At 35.7% G+C, this 27481-nt stretch overlaps 3 protein-coding genes across 3 annotated transcripts; 2 read left to right on the top strand and 1 right to left on the bottom strand.

Moving 5' to 3' along the window:
- Nucleotides 1-12710: 12710 nt before the first annotated feature.
- LOC147490483 (uncharacterized) lies at nt 12711-15133 on the top strand. Its single transcript, XM_086569451.1, has 3 exons — nt 12711-13358; nt 13920-14705; nt 14921-15133. Exons 1-3 carry the CDS (start codon nt 12869-12871, stop codon nt 14932-14934), a joined length of 1290 nt encoding a protein of 429 aa, XP_086425577.1. The 5' UTR covers nt 12711-12868; the 3' UTR covers nt 14935-15133.
- A 734-nt stretch (nt 15134-15867) lies between these two features.
- On the bottom strand, nt 15868-20171 carry LOC147490482 (protein S-acyltransferase 8-like). Its single transcript, XM_086569450.1, is given in 6 exon segments — nt 15868-16729; nt 17821-18054; nt 18240-18545; nt 18671-18724; nt 18726-18857; nt 19993-20171. Coding segments are annotated over 6 exon segments (1248 nt in total). The 5' UTR covers nt 20032-20171; the 3' UTR covers nt 15868-16246.
- Nucleotides 20172-22404: 2233 nt separating this feature from the next.
- On the top strand, nt 22405-26962 carry ASHH1 (SET domain group 26). The gene is made up of 10 exons (XM_086566983.1): nt 22405-22531; nt 22603-22667; nt 22755-22911; nt 22993-23079; nt 23407-23491; nt 23576-23669; nt 24268-24466; nt 25004-25038; nt 25864-26338; nt 26498-26962. The coding sequence occupies exons 1-10, from the start codon at nt 22523-22525 to the stop codon at nt 26765-26767; spliced, it is 1476 nt and encodes a 491-aa protein (XP_086423109.1). The 5' UTR covers nt 22405-22522; the 3' UTR covers nt 26768-26962.
- The last annotated feature ends 519 nt before the right edge of the window (nt 26963-27481 follow it).

Raw genomic sequence — 27481 nt, 5'->3', positions numbered from 1 at the left:
TTGGGGACCACCTAGCACCTAGAGACCGCTATAGACCGATTTTTAGAACAGTGAATCAGGGTATGTTTTTGTAGTTGGGACTATAGACGAAACGTTTCAAATCCATGCCAAGACAATTTGGACGTCAGCTTGGGGTTTTATGTTCACCAGATTTAGCTCAAGAGCTTTCAAACGTACTTCTGTATGTTATGTTTTGTTTTTCTATCCACTGTCCTAACTCTTCACCAGGGCAAAATTACCTAGTTGGCACGTACATTTCAGTTCATGGATTATTGAGTCTCATGTCCAACACCTTTGTGGTCTTCCCCCATGGATTAAATTTGATGTCCGACGGTGTCATATTTTTATGAAGTGATTATAAATCTTTGTTGCCACCCTCCCGTCTCTCTCTCCAACTAATCAGTGTTTGAGTGCCTACTGACTAGTGTTGGCCGATGACTTGGTTCGGGGCATGATCGATATGCAATTGAATTGGTGAATGAAAATGAGCTGCAAACTCGCAATACTGATCTAAAGCTTTATTAGTTTGTACTAGTGTCTGTACTAGTGTCACTACTCACTAGTGCTTGTACCGCCCCTATCTGCACTTATACAGTGAATACAGGTTCATATCCGGTATTTTCTACTACGTCTGAAGCTTGTTCTGTTGTTTCCTATAATGCTTTGATACAGATTTCGCGGAAAGGGGATTGGAGTTTTTTAAATTAAGAGTGGGAGACGAATTTACTTTGGCGGATTGTGGTTCATTGTAGAGCAATCAAGCTTGGATTAGATTCCACTTCTTTTGTTGCATTGGCAATGTGATTTTGACTATGTACTCAAAATGTTGTCTGGTTGAAGGAATGGAGAAGGCATTCGGAGCAATTGAAGAGAATGATGGTATTTCGTGGAATACTGGAATACCAAAATATCTGTGCATGCTCTCTTTCTGGGGATTATGCGATGGGATTGAAACAATTTGAAGAGACGACGATGTATAAAGGAATTGGCGTAAGACTTGATGATTTCAAGTTTGCAATTGCCCTCGATCGCTTCTTGTGTAGGGTCATCGTACGTGGAGAGCTGATTCATGGTCCTATAATGAAGATGCGGCTGAATTTGGACGTTGAGGTTGACAGTGCCATTTGGCGCATGTATGCTAAATGCGGCAGCATTGGGTATGCATGCTATTACCATTTTTGGTCGAATGATCGATGCACCACACTCTTGTATCATGGAAGTATGGAACACTAACATAGCGATGACACTTGGAATTGAAATCACAGATTGGGCAGAAGAGCACTTAATATCTTTGAGCAGATGAGAACACTGGGACTTGAGAGCCAGATTCTTTTACATTTATTGGACTATTAGCCATTGTAATCATGCATGCAGGTCTGGTGAGGAGGGAGAAGCCTGCTACAATGCAATTGAGGAGCTTTATATGGTATTTCCCCTGAAACTGAACATTCATCTTGCCTAAGTGATCTGCTGGGGAAAGCTGGGAGATGAAGCAAAGCTCTAGAGCACGTACTTAGAGAAATCTTATTTTGGGAACTACGCTTTCTTACTAGGAAGCTTAGGATTTCTGCTTCTAGTAGGCTGCATGGGAATGTTGTAGTTAGTGTGAATGGGTGACTCACTGGCTTTTGGAGCTTCTACTTGTTACTAGCTCACCTTATGTCATGTTGTCATGTTATTGAACTTATTGTTGGGAATATACAATTTAATTGTATTTACTCTTTACCAATTACCAAACTATACAAATTTTTTTTTTTTACGTGTTTTGTACTTCTTAATTAAATCCGAGCCTAGTGTAGATACACTATGTCCTTAAGACAGATTTTTCTCCTTACGGTGTTTGAAGATTGATGGGAAACTATCTCCCAAGATAGAACGAGTTTCCTTCTATAGAAAGCTAGCACTTCAATTCTATAGAATCAGCGAACACAACATAATATTTGACTAAGAACAGAGGGAGAAGAGAAATATCAGAACTCTGTGTGATCTGGTGTGTCTTTTTCTCTAAATTCATCTACTATTTATAGGTGAGTGTTGTCTCTTCAAAACAACACAGTAACTCTTGGAAAAAAGTAAGTAACTCTTTGAAAAGTCTCATGTTTCGAAAAGACACACTATTTCAACATAAAGTACTGTTTTGAACCAGTGCCTATTTTGAAAGACCACACTTTTTCGGCATGATGCACTCTTTCAAACAAGTATACATTTCGAAAGGTCGCACCTTTTCGGCATAATGCACTGTTTCGAACCAGTGCACCATTTCGGAAAAGTTTTTCTTACTTGACGTACTGTTTCAAAATAAACCTATTTCATCTCAATGTGGGATAACTTGGAAGACAAATTACTATTTATATCTCAATGGATTTTTGCAAATCCATTTTTCTAACACTTATATTATCCTTTAAGTGGGAAGTGGAATGGTATTGCAGATGCAAGGAAGATGTTGAAAAGCTAGCTCCTTCGCAAGTAATATTTTTCACTCGTGTTGTTTTACCCTTTGGTTAGGGCTGGTCATCAGGCTCGATGCTCGTGAGCAACTCGGTGCTCGACTCGTTTTGGGCTTGGCTCGAGCTCGCTCATTTTAAAATATGAGTCAAATATGAGCACGTTTTACAGCTCGAGCTCAAAATCAAGTAGCTCGCGAGCTACTCGAAACTATTCGTATTTTAGATAATTTTGTTAAAACACAAGATAATTGTTATAATAGTGTGTTGAATTTTAATAACTTATCACATATTGATTGCAACAATAATGTGTTCACCTTATAATACTTGTTAGATAGAGGTTCATTGTTATTTCAGTGAATTGTAATCACACTCTCGTATATCGTGAGATTGTCTCTGTATATTATTTTGATATTTAGTAAGTATTATATATCTATTTTTGCTCACTTGTATCTAGAATATGTTCGAATTCAAACTTATGAACAAAACAAATCAAATAAATATTGAAAACTTGTGATGGAGTTCGAACATATAGCTCTAAACCGTCAAGATCCAGACTCGAGAGCTACTCGGATACTTGATGAGCCAACTCGAGCTCGGCTCGAAAGAATTTGAGCTCGACTTGAGCTCGCCTCGATAGACAGTTAGACACACGTGCTCGACTCGAACTCGCTAAATCTCCACTCGACTCGCTCGATGACCAGCCCTACCTTTGGTAGTGTTGGCTTTTGAGAGGTATGGTGTAACTCTATTTTGAGTATTTTCTTAAAGTATGTGGTTTATATAATTGTATTGATTTAGTGCCCTGTGAAAAATTTCACCAAACAACTGAATAAAGATATATCTGAGACATTATATATATGCTACCATGCTTTGAAAGCTTCTTAGAATGTTTTCTTCAGTAATTAGTTTAGTGATTTAGTCACATTTATTTACTTAAATAAGTTTAATTTAATCCTACTCAAGATCGGATTAATTACATATAATGAGTCAACCCATATTTCAGCGCGCATATATGTAACTGCGCTGTAAAGTTTCTCTATAATGTGCAGGGAATTCTTCAACCAGACGTGCATGGGTGTCACCCCATCGGAGGAGTGGGATTGGGCTGCTTTTAAGGAAATAATCTCCAACATAGTATATCTATGTACTTGTTTTACTTGTCTTTTGTAGGGGTTTCACATTTCTATAAACAGAGCCCTATAAATGAGTTTACTGTGTGATATGATGTTATATCAATCGATCTGTATTGTAAGGACAAGCGTTTGTTATTGTCTTTGCAAAGATACATGGATTTGCAGTGTCTTATAATTAAACGGTTTGTTCCTAGGTGATGTGAACTAGCATATGGCTCTTCAGACGAGGGATCACTTATGTTGACTCGGGTGATCTCTCCTCAGCCATATCCTAATTCGTATGTGTGGAGATGTTTCCATTTACGTTGTTTGGCTTGGTTCTAGTCATTGAAAACTAGTCTTGCCCTAAGCTCAACATTTATTACATATATTTTAATAAATTTTTTTACAATATATTTCATTTTGCTTAAAAATCATGGCTGTAGAGTTCTTAGATTTTATTATTTTTAACTAATAGTTTTAAATTTATTTTAGGAATCAATTTATTGTTAATTTAAGTCGCAAGGAAAGATGTCTTCAAAACTAGCACAAATTTGTCGGGATCTTGTTTTAAATAAACTATCGTGAGTTCAAAGTCAATTATTTGAAGAAGACTTCTAAATTCATCTATTTCATTTTCAGTTTATTCTCTTTTTTTGTTGCTTTATAAATTTCTGGATTAAGTAGTATTAACCCCACCCCACCCCCTAGATGAGCCAATTAGGATTTCTGTTAACCATGTATCATGTAAGCGACGCAAACAAAGCCACACACGCGCGTGCAATTCAGACTTCTGGTTCTATCAGCTTGCACCCTAGCTGGAAGTTTTGTATTTGATATATTTCATGTGGATTACCATTATTAGTTGTCAACTAGACCTTTACCTATTGATGTTGATTTACATAATTGAATTGAGAAGACCACAAACTTGTTTCCCAACTCTTTGGCTTGTTTGGCATATTGGATAACCTGTTAAGTTTTAAGTAATTTTTCTTAGGGTAGGAGTGTCTAGACTTTCTAGTTTCAAGTTTCTACTTTCTACTACGTGCTACAAAATAGCATTCCAAACAATTATGTTCAGAATTCCTATTCTGTTAATCACTTTAAGGCTTAAATTTATTTACAGTCGCAATACCAAAGATTATATTAAAGCAGCTTCATCTTTTGTAACTAACTTTTATTATACAAAAGCCATTAACATCCTGCCTGATCTCTTCTGGTTCAAACCTGCAAACGAGCTTGAACTTTTTATTACCCAAGTATTTTCAAGTTTTCGAATCTAAGCTGCTGGGGCCATATTTACTCAAGCCTGAAGGCCTCTGTACTATAATTGAGCACTACAACTCTACAAAGGATTTGTGTGGGACTATCCAACCTTTGATCCGTTGGTAGCTGGTTGACTATCAACAAATTGGTCATGGAATCAAATCGTGGTGACTAAACAAAAAGAAAAACAAAATGAAAAATGAAAAAAGTTCAACCTTCTGTTCACCCTTGTACTATTACGTGTCACTCTCTTTGCATTGCTACATTTGTAGAAAGTCATACATACTGTTTTTCAGAATGTGAATAATGATCTTCTTTTTTATATTTTTTTGGCGAATGTGAAAAATGATCTGCACTTTTACTTTGCAAATTTAAATGATAAGCAATCATACTACTTATCACTGGTTTCTTTTAGAAAGTAAAATCGTTCACTAAGTCACTTTCTATTTTTCTTCGTTCTTGCATTTCTCTTTAATCTTTTTTGACAATTTTGAGTACTTCCAAAACTATTGTCAAAATATGACTTGGACAATATACTATGGTCTTTGTCTAGCTTAGGAATTTGGATATTTACTATTAAGTATTGTGCACGCTTGTTATTCCATCCAAAATCTCTGTGCGCTGATGGCTGCAGCCCGATAGGGCTCGCACAAGCTGTTCTCAGAAATAGAACTCATGGCCTCCATGTCACAATGGGGCCACCTTACCATTGCATCAAGGATTGATCATGTCTCATGATTTTCTTGCAAGCAAAAGAAGCTTAATTACACATTTTGTGATTTTATATCTTCATGTACTAAGTGTTATTGGAGCACTAATTAAGCTTGCAGGATTCAGGTGCTCATCATCTTTTTGTGAAGCTCCCTCAAGATACACGACAACACATGAGGTACACTCTCAAAGTAAACTGAACGGGTTAATGTGGCTGAGCCGCTTCGTGTCACAGCCAATAAACGAACTCCTTGTGAGGCTAGGCAATTCACAATTGCCCTCAATCGGTTGTCATTTAGTAGTTAAATGATATGTTTTGTCGTAACATTACATACATAGCAGAACATTTTGTCTGCACAAAGTCACAATATTAACTGTCCAACGGGAGGGTCAGATGAAATTCAAAAGTCTACTAACTGAAGTGCAAGTATCAAACGCTTTCACAATATGGATCAACAAGAAGCTCAAAATTGTCAAAAGGTACATTGGAATATGATGCAGCCCCAGGTATGTACCCCTTTTACGTGTTCTTTATAAAAACCATTCTTTTCGCCACTTAAAAGTTTCCTAGTTTCATGACTTTCATGTTTCATCTTCCACGGGTACACAGTAGTCAGTACCCTCCATTTCAACTGTTCTTTCAAAACCCACAAGTCTTCTCTTTATCCATTTTTTTTAGCCCATTGGGCTAAAACTTTGACTTGGACTGGGGATGTTTAGTTCTGACTTTGACTTTCTGCTAGGCCACTACCAAGCACCAAGTACTCAACTGGCCCGTGAAATATAAATCTTTAACCTTGTTTTTTTGAGGTCTATTATTTTTTTCGATAAAATAAATCTTTAACCTGAGTAGATGGTGGCTGAGATTTACTCGACCACAAGCTGTAAATTCCAACTGTTAGGATGCATATAACACTCAATAAGTACATCATGTAGTTCTTTCTCATTACTCGTATATATTCTGGTTCCCTGGTGCCATTGCTGCCTGCTTGCCTACTCAGGCAGCAGCTAAGTTGGGACTTTCATGTTGCTCAAGGGAAAAAAGAAAATAAAAAATGTATTGGGTGTTAAGCCTAAATTACTGTTCACTTTATTCTTAAAAATTGACTCGTACTCTTGAGAGTAGAGTCTTGATGTGAGATCAAGAAGAGGAGTGTTTTGACCAACTAAACCTTTGGCTAAATCAATTTCTCCTTTGACAATAAATCCATACTAAAACCCATTACTCCCTAAAAACAATCTTTTAAAAAAGAAAAGATTAGAAAAGACCATGTTTTATGATTTAAAACGGTCAGTGAACGAAAAAGAAGCACAATATGATAAAAAACGTGTTATAAGCGCACAACAACAACATGAAAGTTATGCATACCGTCCATATCTATGAAAATATATTCATCTGGGACCCAAGAAATTTTGTTCCTCTCAACTGGATCATGTTGTTATGCTTGAAGAACCTTTTTCTGGTACTTCAAAATTCTGCGTACAGGGAGTTAATGGACCACGCCGAAATGACAATGTCTTATCGTGCTCAACTTTTTGAAATAAAATATATCTCCTTCTTTCCATTTTTTAAGTAGAAAAAAAAATGATTGAAAGAGAATTTGAGAACTGGAGGTGGTTTGAGGTTAATAGTAATCAAGTAACACTGAGCAAGCTTCTACCCTTTAACTGCACTTGAGATTAAAATTTTATTACTATAAACTCAGTAAAATCTTATAAGTCATAACAAATAACATAACAACTGGAAAATTGGTTTCTGGCTTTCTGCCACTACAATATCTGCCTCCACAAGGAAAAGATAAAACCAAACAAAAAAAGGCAAAAAAAAAAACACCGTAATTTGTACCTATCAGATAAGTCAAAGATAAAATCCTAATACCACTCCTCGTTATGCATTGCAATCTGTGTAGATGAGCACAAAACTAGGGCTATCAATGGATAAATTTGGATTGGATTTTGGAAAATCTAAACCCGAACCGATATAAAAAATTTGGAAAACACGAAACCAAACTATTTAGAAAATTGAGAACCTAAAACAACCGATATATTACAAATTAAAACCGAACTAACCTGAACCGAAAACTATAAAATCAATTAATTTCAGCTACACAATTGATAAATATATACAAAATTACTCATAAATATTACTAAAATGTCATTTTATTGGTTCAGATTCATATTGGTTCGGTAGAGGATAAATCCAAAACCATACCAATATTTTATCGGTTCGGTTTCAGATCGGTGAAGGTTAAAACCAAATTACCAAAACCCAAACCAATTTTTATCGATTTAGTTCGGGTCGGTTTCAAGTTATCGAAACCAAGGCCTACCACAAGGCACCTCAATTGTCTCTATCAATTACCTATAATAGAAACAATGCTACTTGACAAATGACAACTACCTATTGACAAATACTACTTTGCTTCTTTCTGTTTTTAGTAAACTACTAGGCTACTGAGCATCTCTAGTTGTTCAGCTCCTCATAATTTCATGTATCAAACCAGTGTTTGTGATTCCGAACGAAACTTCGAAATTCCATCCAATATTTTGGTTTTTAAAAAAATTGGAATTCCAAATATAGAGTTGAAATATTTGAAATTCTGAAATCATTTGAAATTCCAAATGTGATAAGGTCGAAATTTAATGAATTTCAATTTTTGGATTTATCGAAATTCCGAGAATTCTGAAATCCCAAACTAAGTTGAATGAAATGTCTAAAAAGGGCACTAGTATTTAACCCAAAGTGTAATTCGAGGAGGAAAAGGGAGCTAGTCACGCTTCTGTTTGATTGCAAGAGAACGTACTAGGACAAATCAACAATAACCGGCCACCAATAGGCTTCTCTGCGAGAATTGCTAGTAGGAAGAAGACATGACTAGCCCCTTTTTTCTTAATGTGTAAATACAACTAAGTAATTGAATTTGAGGGTGCGGTATGGTAATAGAACTTCTCTACATAACTTGAGGATGTGAAAATGTGAATTCTTAGAGTTTGACCATTTTCTAGCAAATTACTAATACGTAAAATAATACATGGGATATGTAACTTTTCTAAATCTTTGGAATGCGCCCCTAGTTCCATTTTAGGTTTGGCGGTGATGGTTAACTACTTAGGCCAAGTCCAATGGCTCTGTACTCTGCATCTCTATCTCTCCAAAAAACAGTGTTATACAATAGAGAGGAGATTTCGCTGAATCAATGGTCTGAACAATCTACGCCACTTGAACTGGCGCGGTTTGAAACCCATGTGTTTTTCAACGCCACTTCGACCAGCACCGTATGTATTTCAAAATCGATTTTGTGGGGACACTTCACAAACCACTCAACTTCAAATGGCGCCGTATCAAATTGTTTTTACATTCCACGCCACCTTTAAGTGGCGCCATTTAAATTTTTACAAACCACGTCATTTCAACTCAAGTAGAATGCACTTTCCATTCCTCGATAATATTCTCAATATATAGATAGTTAAATGTGGATAAAGAGAGAAAACCATCACAACTCCCACCGATTTTGAGAGAATAGAAAGCCATTACACCCAGCCTTAACTCTTGATTCTTATACTGTTTTTAGGCTATTTCTAGCATACAACGAAGTGATTCATATATTTAAAAATCACTTTATCAATAGCATAAAATAGTTGCAAAAAAAAAGTTCCTATAATGATCTCGAATCCTCTATACCAAGAAGATCGTCGTCATAAAAAAACAAGTCTTAGACAACCTTACCAATTTGGCAATTTCCCCACAATTGCCAATAGTTTTAAGCATTTTTTAACTAATATAAAAGAGGATAAAATAAGTTCAAGGGCATTCTTGTTAGCACAAGTCACTATACTAGAGCGGTAGGTCCTACCTGGATACATAACCTACCTCATATAAAAACAACTTCTGGAAGGTTGACTACAGTCCACCTTTGCCATCAAAACTCCATCTTGTCGTAATCACTTTCATCAAACGACCCGTCACCATTGCAAATCATATCGTACCACGTCAACTTACAAAACGACAAGCCCCACCGAATCATGAAAGGTTAACATCGATCTTGAAAATGAGGCAAACGTGTTGAAAATTTGATCGTACTGAAAACTAAGTCGGCACACTTGGACTGGGCCTGGAATTGGGCAGTAAGACATATTGGAGGAACATTTCAAATGCACGTTAACTCAGTATAACGAATTGAACATCGACTTGTTCAACAAATGTTCTATTCTTAATTTCTTATAATAGAAAAAAGGAAATAAAATAATAATAATGTACAAAACATGTTTTGACAATATATGTAATATATTGTTATAATTGTTAGAAAAATAAATTTACACAAATTTATTGAGATATGAATAAGTAATTTGTCTCTTAAGTTATTCCATTTGAGATGAAATGAGTTTATCTTGAAACAGTACGTAAAGTGAGAAAAATATTTTCAAAGCGATGTATTATCTTAGAAAAAAATATGATTTTTCGAAAATGCCATTTGGTCAAAAAAGATATATCATCGAAAATGTGTAACCTTTCGAAATAGACACTAGTTTAAAACAGTGATTTATACCTCAAAACATATGACTTTTTAAATAGTTGTTTACTTTTTTTCCAAGAGTCACTGTGTTGTTTCGAAGATGCATCACTCACTTATAAATATTGGATTAATTTGGAGAAAAAGACATACCAAATCATGCAGAGTTATGATTTTTCTCTTATCCTTTTGTTCTTAGTCAAATACTATGTTGTGTTCGTTGATTCTATAGAATTGAAGTGCTAGTTTTCTATAGAAAGAAATCCATTATATCTTGGAAAACAGTTTTCCAACAACCTTTAAGCACTGTGAGGGAAAAAATTTGTCTTAAAAATATAGTACATCTACACTAAACTCGAATTTAACTAAAAAGTACAAAACACTTACAAGACAAAAAATTTATATAATTTAATAATTGGTAAATAGTAATTATAATTAAATTATATATTCTTAACAATAATAATTTATCAAACATGGAAAATGACATGGAAAATATGTGAACTATTGAAGAATGCTTCTACGCAAATGTTAGTTCTTCGAGGACTTAGTCAGTGGGCGAACTTTGTTTTCTTTTGGTCGGAGAATTTTAAAATGCAATTGTGGTTAGGCATTTCTAAAATAAATTATCAAAGGAAAATTTTACTCCTTTATGCAATACAAATAATTAATCAAACTTGTCCAGGATATTGTATGACTGCAAGAAATGTTTGGTGTCCATTAGCCGACAAACTAGAAAATTACATTAGAATTTTGAACTATGCTAAAGGCAGTGTTTGAATAACGTGTATTCTCTCTATCCATTAAAAGGAAAATTCGCATGCATGCAAAAATATATTTATATTTCTCAATTAATAAGCTTTTTCAGTTGAAGTATTCTCTCGGCAGATGCAGATTCTACTAATTCTCACTTTTTTTTTTTTTTTTGACTATTTTTGGAGTTAAAGGGGCTACAGTTATTGTCAGCGGACCTCCGCCGATTTATGTATTCCAATTAAGAGGGAATATTGAACGATTCTATACCTAGCACGTGTACATGACAATTGAAAATTGTTGTCAATTATAGACAACGTGATGGCGGTCACAGTGCAATGAGACTGAATAATGTAAACTCAATGCTTTGTGAAGGATAATAATGTTTGTTGACATTTTGTTGTAAACTTGTAACATCACCATGTCTGACGAAATGGTATTGACTATAAGAGAAAAAATAAGGTTAATTTGATGATTCGTGATCGTTAAAGAACAATTGCGTTTGGGAGAGGTGTAAGGTTAATGCCATTTTTTTATTTGGTCAGGAAAAATGATTAATAGACTTATGATTTAATCAGTGCAGCGCAATATAATATACCAGTTCCTGGTTCACACACACCAATTTCCACTTTTTTATTACTATTATTATTTCTTTTTTATACACGTGTGTTGGAGGGCAGGTACATTTTAGGCCACTCTGCATACTACGTAATTCTGATGGAACAGCACGATGCTTAAAGTGCCAAATTGTACATTGGTTGGTAACACAGTAACATTTTGCTGCAGTGAAAACTAACCCATGGCCCAGCACAAAAAAAACCTCGTAAATCAATTCTGATTGGTGTATTGAATTAAAATAAAGAGTTAAATTCTCTCTCCTCTCTCCTCACCAGCCAATCACAGCTGACTTCTGAAGTTTTTTTTTTTGTGCTGGATTATGTTTGAATTAAAATAAAGAGTTAAATTCTCTCTCCTCTCTCCTCACCAGCCAATTACAGCTGATTTATGAATTTTTTTTTTGTGCTCCCAACACAAAAAAAAACCTTATAAATTAACTCTGATTGGTGTATTGAATTAAAATAAAGAGTTAAATTCTCTCTCCTCTCCAGCCATGACTTCTGAAGTCTTTTTTTGTGCTGGGATATGTTTGACAGTGGCGCCCAAATTTTTAACCAAACCAAACACCAAACAAAAAAAAAAACACCAACTAACTTTAAGAGAAATATCAAATATTCGACATCAAATGATTAGTTTGAATAAACCACCCATATTATCTACACAAATCAAAACTTTATTAAACCTTTTTCTTAAAAGCCTTTCCCACTCTCAAGACGGTTTCGCAAAACCGTGTGATTAAAACTCACATTCTAGCCCAAGCCCATACGGTATTAAAAAAACTGCGAGAGAGATTTGATACAACACCAAAGTTGAAACCAAATTTTAGCCAATTTGGGGTTTTGTTTAGTGTTTTTATCAACATGTGTCTCTCATGGAATTAAAAAAACACAAAATTATTAAAATTTGGTGTTTGATGTTAGAATAGTATCTCACCTAAAGATGCTTTAAAAAGAAGAATCTAGTTAAGTAAGCCCCAAATAAGCCCTAAAACGAAGAAACAAAATAACCCAATGGGCCCTTGTCGGCAGAACTCAAGTCATATGAAAACTCTCTTTCTTTTGTGAATCTAAATCTTTGCTTCAAAGGCACCGACTCATGTAATTGAACAGAGACCACTCCTAGAAATCAAGAATCCAGTCAAAATCTTGGTGTGAACAAAACCCCAAGTTGGCATTTCGTATGTATCTTCTTATCTAATAACACTATTAAAAATCTATAGAATTAGAAAACATATTAAATAAATAGAGATAAAATAGGAAGCACTTTTTATCACATATACGTCCATAATATATAATAAGGTGGCAAAAAGTTACTATGTCAATGGCGGCGTAGCACGTTTGAATTCCAACTTGTTTATATAGAAGTTACTACTCAGCAAGTTTTTGAAGTTTGAAGTCGGGTACGTTTGTTGGAGTTGTGATAAATTATACCAAGTTGTGCTACTTGTGTTTTCATGTGTGTGTTAAAGGTGGCGAACCAAGGAGATAAAACTGACCAGTTTGGTAGGTGTAGTGTTGAAGATGAAGAAAAAAATGAAGAAGCATCTCAAAGTCAAGAACAATTTCTAGCGCCTCAACAACAACCAAGTATGTTTACAAGTTATGATCAAAATAGGAGTAGAGAGATGTCTGCAATGGTATCAGCTCTAACTCATGTTGTATCGGGTGAGGGAAGTGGAAATGAATGGGGGTATGGCGGCTTTGATTTTGGTGGTTCTGTTTCAAGGACTAGTTCTGTTTCTTTGTCTTCACCGTCTTCCAGTTCTTTTTCTTTGCCTTCACCGTCTTCCAGTTCTTATTCAACTTCTTCTTCTTCATGGGGTGGACAGAAGAGAGGTAGGGAAGAAGAAAGTGGTGGTCAATTAAATGAATCAGTTTTGAGGATGTATAGAAACTTTGGTGATTTTAGAACTTCACATGGGGAATCATCTTCTGGTATTCCAGGTTAGTCATTTTGATTCATTCATTAACATTAATGATCTAGCTTTCAAATTTTCATATTGAATATCTTCAATGGAACAGTATTGTTAGTCACAAGGGGAGAAAAAAACATATAAAATTATAGAACATCGTCATTCATAATTATCCTAATAATTTTTTGGTACTTGTATATCAGTTCAACTCTATCTGAACTAAATATAGGAAAAGTTAAAAGATGAGAGTCTCTAGGACATCTGAACATTACCTCATAGGTTTGTCAGCATCATTATCCTTTCATTATTGATATTATTTCTCAAATGGATATCAAAGTCTAATACTAAACAATAATAGTGTCCTTTTTATTATTCCTGTCTCATTTTCAATTATTTGCTTCATTTAAATTTTCCTATGAAACATTTCTTTAACATACTTTTACAACACTGTTGGTGAACTAATACTATTTCATCTTTATGGAACAGTACTATTTCTCCTAATATATATATTCACTTCCAAGTAAAAATTAGGCCACCTCATTTGAGGGAATCAGGTGTTTGTTTTGACTTTATTTCCTCTTTCTCTATACAGTAAAACAAGAAGGTGGAAGCATTACATCAACTACAATAACTACCACAGCTGAAACTCAAGTAGCAACTCCAAAAGAAGAAACCACTACTTACAATGCAGGAGGCCGAGAAGGAAGTGCTGCTGTTGTTAGTGGTGGTGGTGGAGAAAGTAGGAGAAGATATAGAGGAGTAAGACAAAGGCCCTGGGGAAAATGGGCAGCAGAAATAAGAGATCCACACAAAGCAGCTAGAGTTTGGTTAGGTACATTTGATACAGCTGAAGCAGCTGCGAGAGCTTATGATGAAGCTGCACTCAGGTTCAGAGGAAGCAGAGCAAAACTAAATTTCCCCGAAAACGTTAGGCTTCTACCGCCTTTACCCGTTTCTCCAGCGACTCATTTCATTACTTCTGATTCTCCAGCAACCCTTTTGCCAGTTTCTCAAGCAGCACAACCTTTCTTACAATCTCATCATCAAGATCTTCAGCATCAACAACAACAACAGCTACAGAGTTCTGATATAACTAGAGACTATATTCAGTATTCCCAGTTGTTACAAAGTTCTAGTGATTTTCAGAGACAACCTACTTCTCTATTAGAACAAATGTTTTATTCTTCTTCTTCTTCTCTTTCTTCATCTTCAATGTTCTCTTCTTCTTCTTCTTCTTCTACCTCGTTTCCTCTGCTTTATTCAGATCAACAGTTCATGACTTACTTTCCTGCACCTGAAAACATTGATCAGAGTAGAGAAACAGGCTTGCCGTCGCCATCTTGGACAGATTCCGCACGAGATCCTCCTAGTTCATCAGGTTGAATGAAAAGCAGAAATGTTGTTTTGGTTGAAAATATTCTTTAGCCTTCCTCTTGTTTTTTATGTTCTTTTGAGTTTGTTTTTTCATTAGTGAATTTAATGTGTTCTTTGATGAACTACAAGACCTGTTTCAAATTTCATACTGAAAATAAGATAAACAAGAATGATTTTGGTAGGTTGACGCTGATATTTTACATTTGTGTTTTTTATCAGGCTGTCTTGTATGAGCTCTGAAGTTGGGGGTCTACACTACAGTTAAATTTTTTCTGATGGTTCAGCTAGAAACTGGTTCTATGTCTCTTCATTGCAAGCCATTTCTCTATACAAAAGAAAATTTTCATGGCAGTCCAATATTGTCATACTTACCATTCATGTGTCAGCTAAAGCAGTTACAAAGAAATCTAGAATGAAACATTTGTGGCCTCATATTTTTTTGTTTTATTAGTTACATTAGCAATTGTCTTAATTTTGAGCAACAATAAGAAAAAGCAACACGCCTACAATCGTTTTAACCCACAAACTAACCACTATATCATTGTACCCTGGCCTAGAAGTGCTCCTCAGTACAACTGGTTTTTCGGAATAAGAACACGCCATCTCCCCATATAAACGAAAACTTCCATCCGAGTCCAATGTCGCTCTGTACACAGGGTACTAATGCCATTGAGCCATCGAGGTCCATAATCTCCTCCTGCTGGTAATACACGTTCTAGATGACAAAGTAATTCCAATCAACAAGCCTCAATTAACCCTTTGAATCAAGATTCAAAGAAACAGGGTTCTGTGTAAAATCACCTCCCAGAACATGATTGTATTTCTTACTCACTATGTCGTAGATCTGAAGTGCACCGTCTTGTTGCATCACCAATATGTAACGTCCAGTAATAATATAAGGAACTCTAGAGTCGCCATATGATTTGAGAATCCGAATCATATAAAGTGAAATTGTCATTGCCAAGCATTAATGCATATTGATGCCGGGGATGAAATCATGTTTCCAAGCAAAGGTTTCTTGTTACCTACTTGAACAATGAACAAGCCATCTTGATCAAATACAATAAATGCAAGATAACACCACTAAGCTTCCAGCTGCATCAGGATGTTTAGCTTGTACCAATACGTATGGCCAGAGCGTGCAAAACTAGAAAGAACAGTAGGTAACACAAAATATTACAGAACTATTTCATAAAACTGACAGTAAAAGATTTACACAAAAGAATTAAGCCAGAACTAAGATTCAAAAACTGAGTGTAAAAATCACATATCAGTTGACCCAAATGGTACTGAGAAAAATTGGAATATATGGTGATCTTCAACAACTAAAGACTCCAAATGGCTTCCAAGGGGTACATTTTGCATCCCCAAGAGGATGATATTCGGTTTCAGAACAGATCTCAAATGCTTCCCAGGGGCACTCAGGTCCATTTCTATGTGATCCTGTTAAGCAAAACCATGATAAACCATCTGGATCAGCATCAAAATGATTAAGGTTACTTTGAACCACCTGCTTTCACGTGCATGATCAGAGTAACAACCACGTTACTGATTGTTGTCGTTTCTGCTCTTCAGAACTGCTGGGTCCATTGCATGACTGTCCTGCATAATGTCCCAGCTCCCACTCCTGCCCCGACTTGAGTAGTGAGCCTCTTGCCGATTCAAACCCAAAGCAAACTCTGCTTCAGATGAATCGCGCTGCTGTTTTCCATTGCTGCCTCTGCTGCGCAGATCTACATTTTCATCAACTTCTTCAAAGTTACGGCGCTGAGAAATAGCCAACAGATCTCCACCAATCTCTAGATCATCTTCTACCTTCGAACGAGGGTTCCCACCGGCATCATCTACTTCTGGTTCCTGAGTATGGACAACGGGAGGCATTTGTACCTCCTCTTGCACAGATGCACGGAAGTTGTTTCTGGAATGTTTTGTTCTTGCACAGAATACTTCGAAAAAGTTACTGAAGCAACCACGGTTGAAAACATTTAGCCGACTGTCAGCTCTGTACCGGAAATTCTCATATGTGGTCTGAAATATTACAGAAGTAGTAAATTTTCAGAAAATTAAAATTACAGAATGGTGACCATTGTAGGTTGGAGAGAAGTTAAGTCCAAACCACTAAAGCAAACAAGAAAAATGGTAAATGAAAGTTGAAAATGTAGTTTAAGATGATACGTTGGGGACAATGACCACATTAGGTCATTAAATTGCTTAGAATAAATCAATTTTCAGGCATATAGACAACGTCTCGTGGAATGTCTACCAGTTTCTTCTAACACTCCTAACCCCTCACGTCCTCACCCCTAAGAAGAAACAAAACGCCTCCAGTTTGAATAGATTTTGGAATACCAAACACACATAAAAGCAAATGAAGATATGGGAGTACACTTTTCAACAGATAGAGGTTTTTCTATCCTAGAGATAGCCAGACAGACATCAACTTCAACGACAACAGACGACATGCTTATCAAGTTATATCCCATGCATGAAATACTTCCATGACAATACACAAAAAGAACTGGCCGGCATGACCTAAAACTATAAGAAACTCAAGGAGGGATGCAACCACTGCTAACAAAGTTTTCAGCTGATGTAATATTTTAAACTCTATAGTAGAGGAAGATGTAATTACAACCTATTTGAGATATTAATACAGGTGGGGGTCTGCCAAACTTCAGCATCATTTCAAAAAAAAAAAAAAAAGTTTTCAGCTGATGGAAGAATAAACTTCACAACCTGCAACCTCTAAAGTGAACCAATCGACGAAAAGAAAATAATACCGTCAAGTCTGCACTGTTTCCTTTTTTTTGGTAAAACAAAATCCCAATGATGATAAACATCAAAGAGAGGGGGTACGTAAGCACCCCAGCCTCTTGCTTCCTTAACAAGTCTTCCACTAAGTTAAGATCAAGACTTGCATACTTAAACACCACTCAAAAATTGCATTTAGTGAAGGCAATTAACCAAACATGGACATTTACCATTAACTTCGAGCCTTTCAGCAGAAGAAAAGAAAAAGAATATCAAATTAATTATACTTGAAGCCAAAATCGTAACTGTAATTAAGGTTCCTAACTAATAGAGAAGTTGCAGAATCCATGCAGGAGAGAGAGACTGACCTGGTTGGTGCCAATAAGGTACGAATGAAAGCCTGTGAGGCCACCAACAAACCACAAGGAAATGAAACAATAAGCCATGAGTACCACTGATGCAGGAGAATCTCTCATTGCCGCCCAAACTGTGCCATGACTGTTATTCATGAGAACCTTGATGTACAATGCTGACATGGAAAATATGTAGACACAAAGTATAGTTGAAGAAGAAACGAATAGAAAGAAGTAGCGGTAATTGCGCTGCACATAAATGGAGGTAATTAGACATCCAGAATTACCAAAAAGATGACTTTAGCTACAATGAAAATGGAACTAATAACAGACACAAACGCATAAGTGAATACATTTAAGCCAACAAAGCAGAAAGAATTTGAAGAGCAAGGCTCAAGTAATAAAACTTCTGAGGTGGGTGTTGAAGGAAATACCAGTCCAATGCATTGGCCAACCCAAGGGCAATGGTGATCAAAACGCTCTATACAATTATTGCAGATGGAGCAATGAGAGCAACGGGGAGGACGATAGAGCATGCATGTTTCACAATATTTGACCCTCACAGCCACGCCATTCACCATAACTTCTTTTGTGCGAGGGAATTGTAGGCTTGGTGTGCGCCTTCCACCAACCTCAACAGATGCTGAGGATTCATAATGGAACTCTTCCTCTGGTGGATGGGAAGCGCGTGGAATTATACCTGGATCGCGGGCTGAGGTAACAAGAAGAAGGACCAATACCTGCTAGGACCAATGTACAGCATGAGAACAATTACTACAAAACCACTCAAAATGGGGAGAAAATGCAAAAGAAAATATAAGATGGAGCACGAAAACAACTATAGCAAAGGAAGAAGGAGACTAACATAGATAGTAAATGCAATAGCGACAACTATAATGGCGTATCCTGCATTATAAGCTCGAAACTTCGTGGCGAAGATGCCTGGCAACAAGTGCACAAAAGACAATAACAGGCACAAGGATAAGCAATAAGGTGACGAGCAACGACCTAGCATCAGGTCCAAATATCAACCTCCCTCCGAAGAAAAATTTCTGCAGAAACAGACATAAAAATGAAGTTATAAAACATACAAGTGCTAGAAAATAAGAAAGAAGGGTAACATAATTAAGTTATATCTGACTTAGAATGGAAAACAAAGAGTCCCCAGAACTTCAAGAGCCCATAAACAAGTTACTGCAAACAAATTGACGAGATGAGGTAACTTACATTGCAAACTATCATAGTACAAGTTTGTATTACAATATGTACCATCAGTATATCATCTATCTATGGTATATCTACTTGTCTCTCAATAAACCAATAATGATTTGTATCATTTTTAAAAATACAAAAAACAAAAAAAAACAGTTGGGATTTGTTCTCATCTCCATCTCCAAATTTCTGCTGTCATCAATGCATATAGAGAAACAACGGACACGGCCTTAAATAGTTTCGGCCTCATATCACTTCAATATATATATATGAAAATAGAAGGGTCTTACCAAAAATGCAGCCCAATCCTTAAATCCCCTCGGGAGATGTCCTCTTAAAACTCTAACACATATTTAAAAACCCGCTAAAACAGGATAAAAAGAGATATTACTTAAAAAACAGGTTCAGATTTTTTAACTATAATTTAATGTAAACACCAAGCAAAGAATTTGAACTTTTGCTCGCAATTGTTCCCCGCTGGACTGTGCTTCATATAAACCGAAAGATTGCCAAAAGATTAAATAGTTAAGGGTTTCTACTCTTAAGGTGTGATTATATCTTTGTAACACCTACCAAGACTCTCCCTCAATACACTTATCCTCTTCTCTACTCTATGTCCCTATATTTTGCCTGGAATGCAATCCCCATAAAATAGTCAGTGGTGTACCAAGAATGAGTGAATGAAGCTCATTGCAATCTCATCTCAATTGGGGATATCAGTAATATTAACCAAGAAATCAAGAAACAACATTTCTTAAACCCCAAAGTGCAACAATCAATCTAATCAACTAGCAAACCAACCCAATCCCAATAACCAATCAAATTTCTAACTCAGTAACTTCAACTCAAAAAAAAAAAAAAAAAAAACACACAATTCAATTCAAAAACATGAAAGCCCATCACTTTATACTTCAATTAAGCTTATTAAAACAAGATAAATGATGAAATACAATGAAATGAAGAGTAAAAACTTACATTGTTTCCTTTCCAGACTTGATAAACACGCTTGGCCATTAGAACTCAACTCTTTACTACTACTACTACTACTCGGGAAGTGAATCAAATATTTCAAACTTGTTTCTGTTCATCATCATCTTCTTCTACTACTACTACTACTTCAAAACTCGTGAAAAATGTGCGTTCTTTAAGTTTGGAAAAAAAAAAAGGAGCATTTGATTGGTCAGTTTTTTTGGTGTTGGTGTGCTGCTTGTTCAACAAAAAATTTCTTTGCTTTGAAAAAAAACAAAAATAAAACTGATGTAATACAACCGGTTGTAGCTATTCATCTTTTGAAACTGTTTTTTTCTTTGCTTCCACTGGTTTTGATACAATGTACAAATTAAGTATAATAATCATCATTCCACACCTCGCCAATCTATTGTATTCATTCCACAACTAAACAATCCACTCATCCATTCAACACGCATTCATTCAAATAAACAAAGTCTATTAATTAAATATATGCAATTCAACTCGTTTATTAAAAAATTATAAACTAACTTTGGTTTGAACTCTTGCTAGGTTGTCTCTTATTCAATTTACTCCCTCTTGTGATTTTCGCAATGTCATTTCTATCAAATGCGCTTCTAACTCCGCGACTCTATCTCGCGACTTTTTATTTTCTTCTCGGTTCGGACAACTAAATAATAATAGTACTCATCGGTTGTAGCCATAAATGAGTCACGCATCCCATGCATCACTAGATGTGATTTGGCATATCACACTCTAAATGTAGTCCACAAAAAAATCAATAACTTTAAGAAAAATTATCGCTATAAACCAAACATATATAATTCGAGTTTCAAAATAAACCAAATATTAACCTCATCTAGAGTGTCAAAATTCAAGACAAAGTTTGGAATAGAATTTTGATTAACGTGAGGTATAGGTATGGCGACATACATTCCCTGAGATGTAACCATGTCATAACTCTATAAATTATCTAGATCGGAATGAGGTGGAGCAAAAGTTTCGTAAGGACCTTGAGATGAAAAGTAGGGCTCAACGAGGTGTTAGATACGCAAATCACTTCAAATAGCCTTGTGTCCCACAAAGTCTATGTTAGCAGCTCTATACATGTTAGTAGGCAATATAGGAACTCTTGAGATATGATCATAGTAATTGTATTAGTCACCATTCAAATCTAAACAAAGTGAAGTCTATGTGACCACAAGTCTCTATTATTTTAAGGTAGAACCTCTGCTGACTAACTCTTCCCAATGGGCATATATTATCCGGAAGAGAGTGAAAGATGAAAGGTGTCCCAACGATTTGGTGCCAACACCTATTGCCCCATGTACTACACGATGATATCTACAAACTCAAAAATGACTTGGCGTATTGTAAGATCATATAAACGACATACGCGATGATGTTGCACTAAGAAATACCATTACAACATCAATGTTGCACTATGAAAACCACTGCAACATCAATGTTGCACAAAAAATAAGATTGCAACGTCAATGTTGCACCGAGAAATACCACTGCAATATCAATGTTGTGCCATGAAAACTATTATAGCATTAATGTTGTACCATGAAAATTAAAATCAATGGAATGAATGGTTTGTTATGAAGAAAATATGATAATGGAAATAGAAAAAATATTTTAAGTGAGAGAAAAAATATTTTTGACTTTTGTTATCCTAATAATTCTACACTGACACAGAGAATTTGACATAGTTGACCGACACAGTGACGTGGCACTACAACATCAATGTTGCAATATAAAAAACCATCACTGCAACATCAATGTTGCATCGAGAAATACCACTACAATATTAATGTTACACCATGAAAACCACTGCAACGTCAATGTTGCACAAACAAATATCATTGCAACACCAATGTTGCACCACTTGCACAATGAAAACTACTGCAACCTCAATGTTGCACTATGAAAAATCAATGAAATAGATGGTTTGTTATGAAAAAAACATAAAAATGACAAAAAAGGCAGAGGTATTGATAGAGAAACAAAAACATCGCAACTGTCCTTCAAAACCTTTCAAAATATTCATGAGGTAGTCAAACAACATCAAAACATAAGAGTACGTCATTTTCTATTCTCTCAGCATCCAACCAAGCATCAATCAACACTAACTAACAACCATAAAAACTTTATATACATCTAAGTATCTAACTAACACAGTACATTTATAACCCCATAAAACACATACATATACACATTCGTCGAGAGGCGCTAGTACAAAAAAGGGTTTTTATAACTGTTGTTTTCGAAACGATCACAAATAGCAAAAAATGATTTTTGTGACTGTTTTAAAATATTTTTTGTGAGAATAGTTTTCGAAACGGTCACAAACGTTTTTTTTATAGGAAAGATGGTACATGTGTGGCGTATTATTTGTGACCAGACCATATTTAAGGTCCAAGTCATATTCGGATTCAGGCTTCGGGCCTAGCTCGGCCCATTAACAGCCTTATTGAGGATACTGGATAGCAATCAACTAGACAGAACAGGAGAAGAAGGAGGGCATGTAACCATGGAGAAGGTAAGTGATGAAACTCATATGCAATGGCATTAATTTGGTCTAATGCTAACAAATGATGTATATTCTTGTAGGCTCAACATACTGATGGATTACCAGAATACATACACATCCAACAAAATGATTTCTTGCATCGAAAGTGCGTTTTTTTTTTTTTTTTTTTTACTCTTCTTATTTCATATATATGCTCTTGTGCTACAACAATGTTATGATCGTGTGTTGCCAGGCACAAGAAGCAGAAAGAAGAAGACATTGCTACGTGTGACTGCATATATGATGTTCGTTACCCCGATAGTGCCTGTGGGGAGCGGTGCTTTAATTTTTTAACCAGCACAGAGTGTACACCTTATTGTTGTCCCTGTGGTAGTTTTTGTAAAAATCAGGTATAAAGAATGGATATTTAAGGTTCTCAGTCTACTGCTATAGAATCTTTGTATTTGACTAAGCTCACATTTGCTTGACAGAGATTCCAGAAATGTGAATATGCTAAGTCAAAGTTGTTTAAAACTGAAGGACGTGGGTGGGGCCTTTTGGCTGATGAGCATATTAAGGTTGGTATTTTTCAAGAGCTTCCATTAGTTTTTGAGATCATTTTCACGGCCCCTTGGATATACGTTCGCCTTTTGTAATTGTAACTCCAAATACTTCTCACTGTGACGAGATACATGGTAGGAGATATAGCACTAACTAAGATTTAGGGGAAAATATGTCTTAAGTAGAATTCATCTAAAGTGTCTGGTTTTTTCGTACCCATAGGAGGATATGATCTCAAACCTTTTGTTATTTCGGTGTGTTTAGATCCCATGGCGTGATTACCATATTTTCTTTATATCTTTGGATTCACATTATTATTCTCACTAAAATTTATCGAAATCCAGGCTGGACAGTTTGTTATCGAGTACTGTGGAGAAGTTATATCTTGCAAAGAAGCAAAACTGAGAGCACAGGCTTATGAAAAACAAGGTAATGTACTTGTTTACAGTCATTTGTTATATTTATTCATTTTATATAAATGTATCTCCTATACTTATTGAAAGTTTGTTGCAGGTCTGGTGGATGCTTATATCATATCACTTAATGGATCTGAGTCAATTGATGCAACTAAAAAAGGAAGCCATGCTAGGTTCATAAACCATTCATGGTAAGTTATCTCAACTAGAAATAACAAGCTACAAAAGAGTGATGTATTAGGTACTATCCTGAAACGTGAACAATCTGAATTGCTTGGCCGTCTATATATATTGGAGAAGTCAAGTGCAGGAGCAGATACTGGCAATGTAGGAGAAAACTAACTTGCCTTAGTTGACTCTATGTATATTGCTCACTACTTCGTTTATGCAGTAGGTCTTACACAAAATGTATTTGTCACGTTAAATTAGGCTCTAACTAGGGAGCATTTTAATAGATATCTTATGGCCCCACTTACTGAATTCTACCTAAATCGTCTGGGCAACCACCACTTGCTACCACTATTTATTATTTATTTAATATTAATATTGTTATTTATAATTTATTTATTTATTTTAACTTAATCAGATGAGCCACTGGCCCCCTTGCTCATCTTTCGAATGCGAAATATAAAAAGAAAAGAATTTATCTAAGAGGCACTCCTATTTAAACTCATGTGGTCATTTCTTGTGTTCTATTTCATACTTTAGATTTTCAGGAATTACTAGAGTAGGTCATTTGGCTCTAGAACACTTGTTTGACTCTCGGTTCATACTTTTTGGAACTTGCAGCCAACCAAATTGTGAAACAAGGAAGTGGAATGTGTTGGGGGAAGTTAGAGTTGGGATATTTGCCAAACAAGATATACCTGCTGGAACTGAATTTTCCTATGATTATAACTTTGAATGGTATGGTGGTGCTAAAGTTCGCTGCCTATGTGGTGCCCCTTTCTGTTCTGGTTTTCTCGGGGCAAAGTCTCGCGGTTTCCAGGTGAGTCTTTTAAAAGAGTCAATCAATGCAATCTTGCTGTTGCAGATTATAAGCTGCTTAATGCATATCTGGTTTTGTTGCATGGGCGTGGCAAAACTATATTGCTAATTAGCACAATACTGTCAATACGATTTGGTTCACATGGAAACTTTTGGTGTTATTTCTGTATGCAAATGCTAAGTTGATTTGCGGTTATCTTTTTTGACATTGTATTTGTGATACTGGAATCCAGGAAGTGTTGTATGTGTTTCAGTCTTGTGCTCAAGACAATTAGAGCAATCCACAAGCGCAAATCTTTGACCATGATTTGTTCCATTACCAATGAATTCATTTTGAGCAATAGTTTGAAACTATTGTACTTTTAAGGCCTTGATGTATTTGATATTGAAAGACAACTTCTGATTGTGGTTGTTGTTACTGTTGTCATTCTGTTAAAGGGTTTACCTATACTGCTAGTTTTCTTTTGCTTTTTTTGTTTTCTTTATTATTATTAGTATTATTTTTATGGTTTGTCTGACAACTGAATCTGTTCATTAGGAAGATACATATCTATGGGAAGATGACGACGACAGGTAACTGATTTTTTGTCATTTGTGAATATGCTTTTTCAATATCATTCACAATGCGTTATGTTTACTATTTTGTTTATGTGTGTCAACATCGAGACTCAATAAACTATTGCTTTGCATTTTTACATGCATTTGGAATTAGGATTTTATCAATCTACTTTTTGTTATTATTATTAATTTTTTTTATTGGCATCCATTTAATGTATATGCATGTTGATGTACCTGTTATTGTATAGTTAATACTACAGTCTAATACCATCTCAAGATAAGGCTTACGGAGAATTTTACAATTGTGTTGACCGAATTTCAAGCCTTAATTATTTTATCATCCTTGAGTAAATTTTGTTTTTAATATTTTTATATATTTTCTTTTTTCTGGAAATAATGTAGAGAATGCATGTAAATCAGTTACCTGTCCTTAGTGTGACATATACGAAAATTAAGGTTGTAACCCTCTCGGTGGTTGATTTTATACATTCTCCACATGTTTGTCAGTGGAAATTCTTTTTGTGAAGGACAAATTACCACAATGATGGATGGTCCAGCTCAGATGCTTCTTAAGGAGTAACTGATGGAAGGGGCAGGGAGGAGTAAAATTTAGATTAGAATGCATGCAATTACTCAAGACCAACTTAAGGAATCCTTGCAGTGGAAATGCACATCCACTATTATATTTTTAAGACAACAGGCCAAACATAGAAGGATGACCTTTAAGAAAGATACAACAGAAACTGATGGATGTACCATATTGCTGCATGCTGTGCATCACATTTAGTTTTCTCTTGATACGAATAACATTTTCCTCTTAACTTGGTTGATGTATGGCAGATACTCAGTTGAGAATGTCCCTCTTTATGATTCTGACGAAGATGTGCCTACTTCAAAGCACCTTAAGACAATGGAATCTATAAAATTTGATTCAAATATCACTGAAAATCATATCTCTGTGAAGGTGGATCACATTATGGAGTCCGAGCAGCATTTGCAGTCAAAAGCTTTTGTCGTAGAGTCACTCAACTCAGCAGTTCCAGTGGATGCTGTAGTAATGCATGAAACAAAAACCGAGGTCAACGAAGAGAAAACATTGCAGCTGCAAGATATTAGTCAGGCTTTTGGGCAGAAAAATGAGATGGTATCTCGTATCAGAAGTAATTATTTTGTCCAAACAAGTCCTTTAAAAACCAAAAAACAAGTGAGCTACAATGGAAGATCGAAAAACCATGCTCAGAAGGAAGTTGATGCCAAACGTGTTGGTCAACTCTTAGCATCAAAGGAAGCTCAAGAAGAGGTTTACACTTACGAGGTACAGTATATAATCTAACTTCGTCGACCATCAATCAAACTTAAACTGGCCTGTCACGTTGTTTTGCCACTTAATTTCCATTCTGTTTCAGTAAGGCGCAGGTAATGTTTGTTTAAGTTTGTTCCATGTAGTGTGTTAAAGGTTTTTTACTGTATGCAGGAAATTAAGAAGCAGACCACGTCAGAACTGGATTCTTTATATAATGAAGTAAGGCCAGCAATTGAAGAACATGAGAGGGACAACCAGGATAATGTCTCTACAAGTGTAGCGGAGAGATGGATTGAAGCCAGCTGCTCAAAACTCAAAGCAGAATTTGATCTTTATTCATCGATCATCAAGAATGTCGCATGCACTCCTCGTAGGGCTCGGTCCGAAACAAATTCCGCTAAAGGAGACATAGAAAATGATGTGAAATTCTTGACAAACTAATTTCATCAAACAAGCATCTCATTGCTGGGAAGTTTTGTCAATCTCTTAATTCCTAGGGAACTTAAGCATTTTTCATTGGATAAGTAGACATTATTAGAAAGGAAGTTCAAAGCCCAGGTACTAATAGTGTCCCCATATATTCCTTGTACAATTCTTTGCAGACAATTTATATTAGACACGGTTCCTTCGCTCTCATTTGCTCTGGGCATTCAATTTGGTCAAGTATTTAATCCCGTAGACCGTTTGTTTATCTGGCAGTTTTTCTTGGCTATGGATTAGGGAAACAAACATATATTGAAAGTTTGTATGTATGCATAGTATCTTTGCTCATTCGAAGCACATCGATAACAACAAACCGGAATTATTTTTGAGTTCGGGGATGTGATACTTAAATTTTCACGCCCAGAGATTAGAATAGGGTCTACACATACACACTAGTATATCCAATTTGGATTCAGAACACGGAGCAAGACTCTTCTTGTTTGTCCCACACCGACTCGATCATGTTGGGTCTGGTTAGTGGTGCGAATGCACGAACCGACAAATAATTTGTAAGAGCAAGTCCAATGGGGATATAGGCCTTTTAGTTTGCCCAGCCAAATTTGACACCCAAAATCAAAAAACCAATCCAATCATGTTTTATGTTTTGAAGTACTAAATGATACGGACGTCACAGTTTCTGCTGTCCGTCCATTATTTTGTAATATAAGTTAA

This window comes from Coptis chinensis, chromosome 6, assembly GCF_015680905.1.
Source record: "Coptis chinensis isolate HL-2020 chromosome 6, ASM1568090v1, whole genome shotgun sequence".
NCBI classification, from domain to species: Eukaryota; Viridiplantae; Streptophyta; class Magnoliopsida; order Ranunculales; family Ranunculaceae; genus Coptis; species Coptis chinensis.
This window is presented reverse-complemented; position numbering and strand designations above follow the sequence as displayed.

Coding starts and splice junctions, on each gene's coding strand:
- LOC147490483 (XM_086569451.1), top strand. CDS start 12,869: ATGTGTGTGTTAAAGGTGGCGAACCAAGGAGATAAAACTGACCAGTTT. Junction 13,359..13,919: donor ATCATCTTCTGGTATTCCAG/GTTAGTCATTTT, acceptor TTCTCTATACAG/TAAAACAAGAAGGTGGAAGC.
- ASHH1 (XM_086566983.1), top strand. Junction 23,080..23,406: donor TGGCTGATGAGCATATTAAG/GTTGGTATTTTT, acceptor ATCGAAATCCAG/GCTGGACAGTTTGTTATCGA. Junction 23,492..23,575: donor ACAGGCTTATGAAAAACAAG/GTAATGTACTTG, acceptor AGTTTGTTGCAG/GTCTGGTGGATGCTTATATC.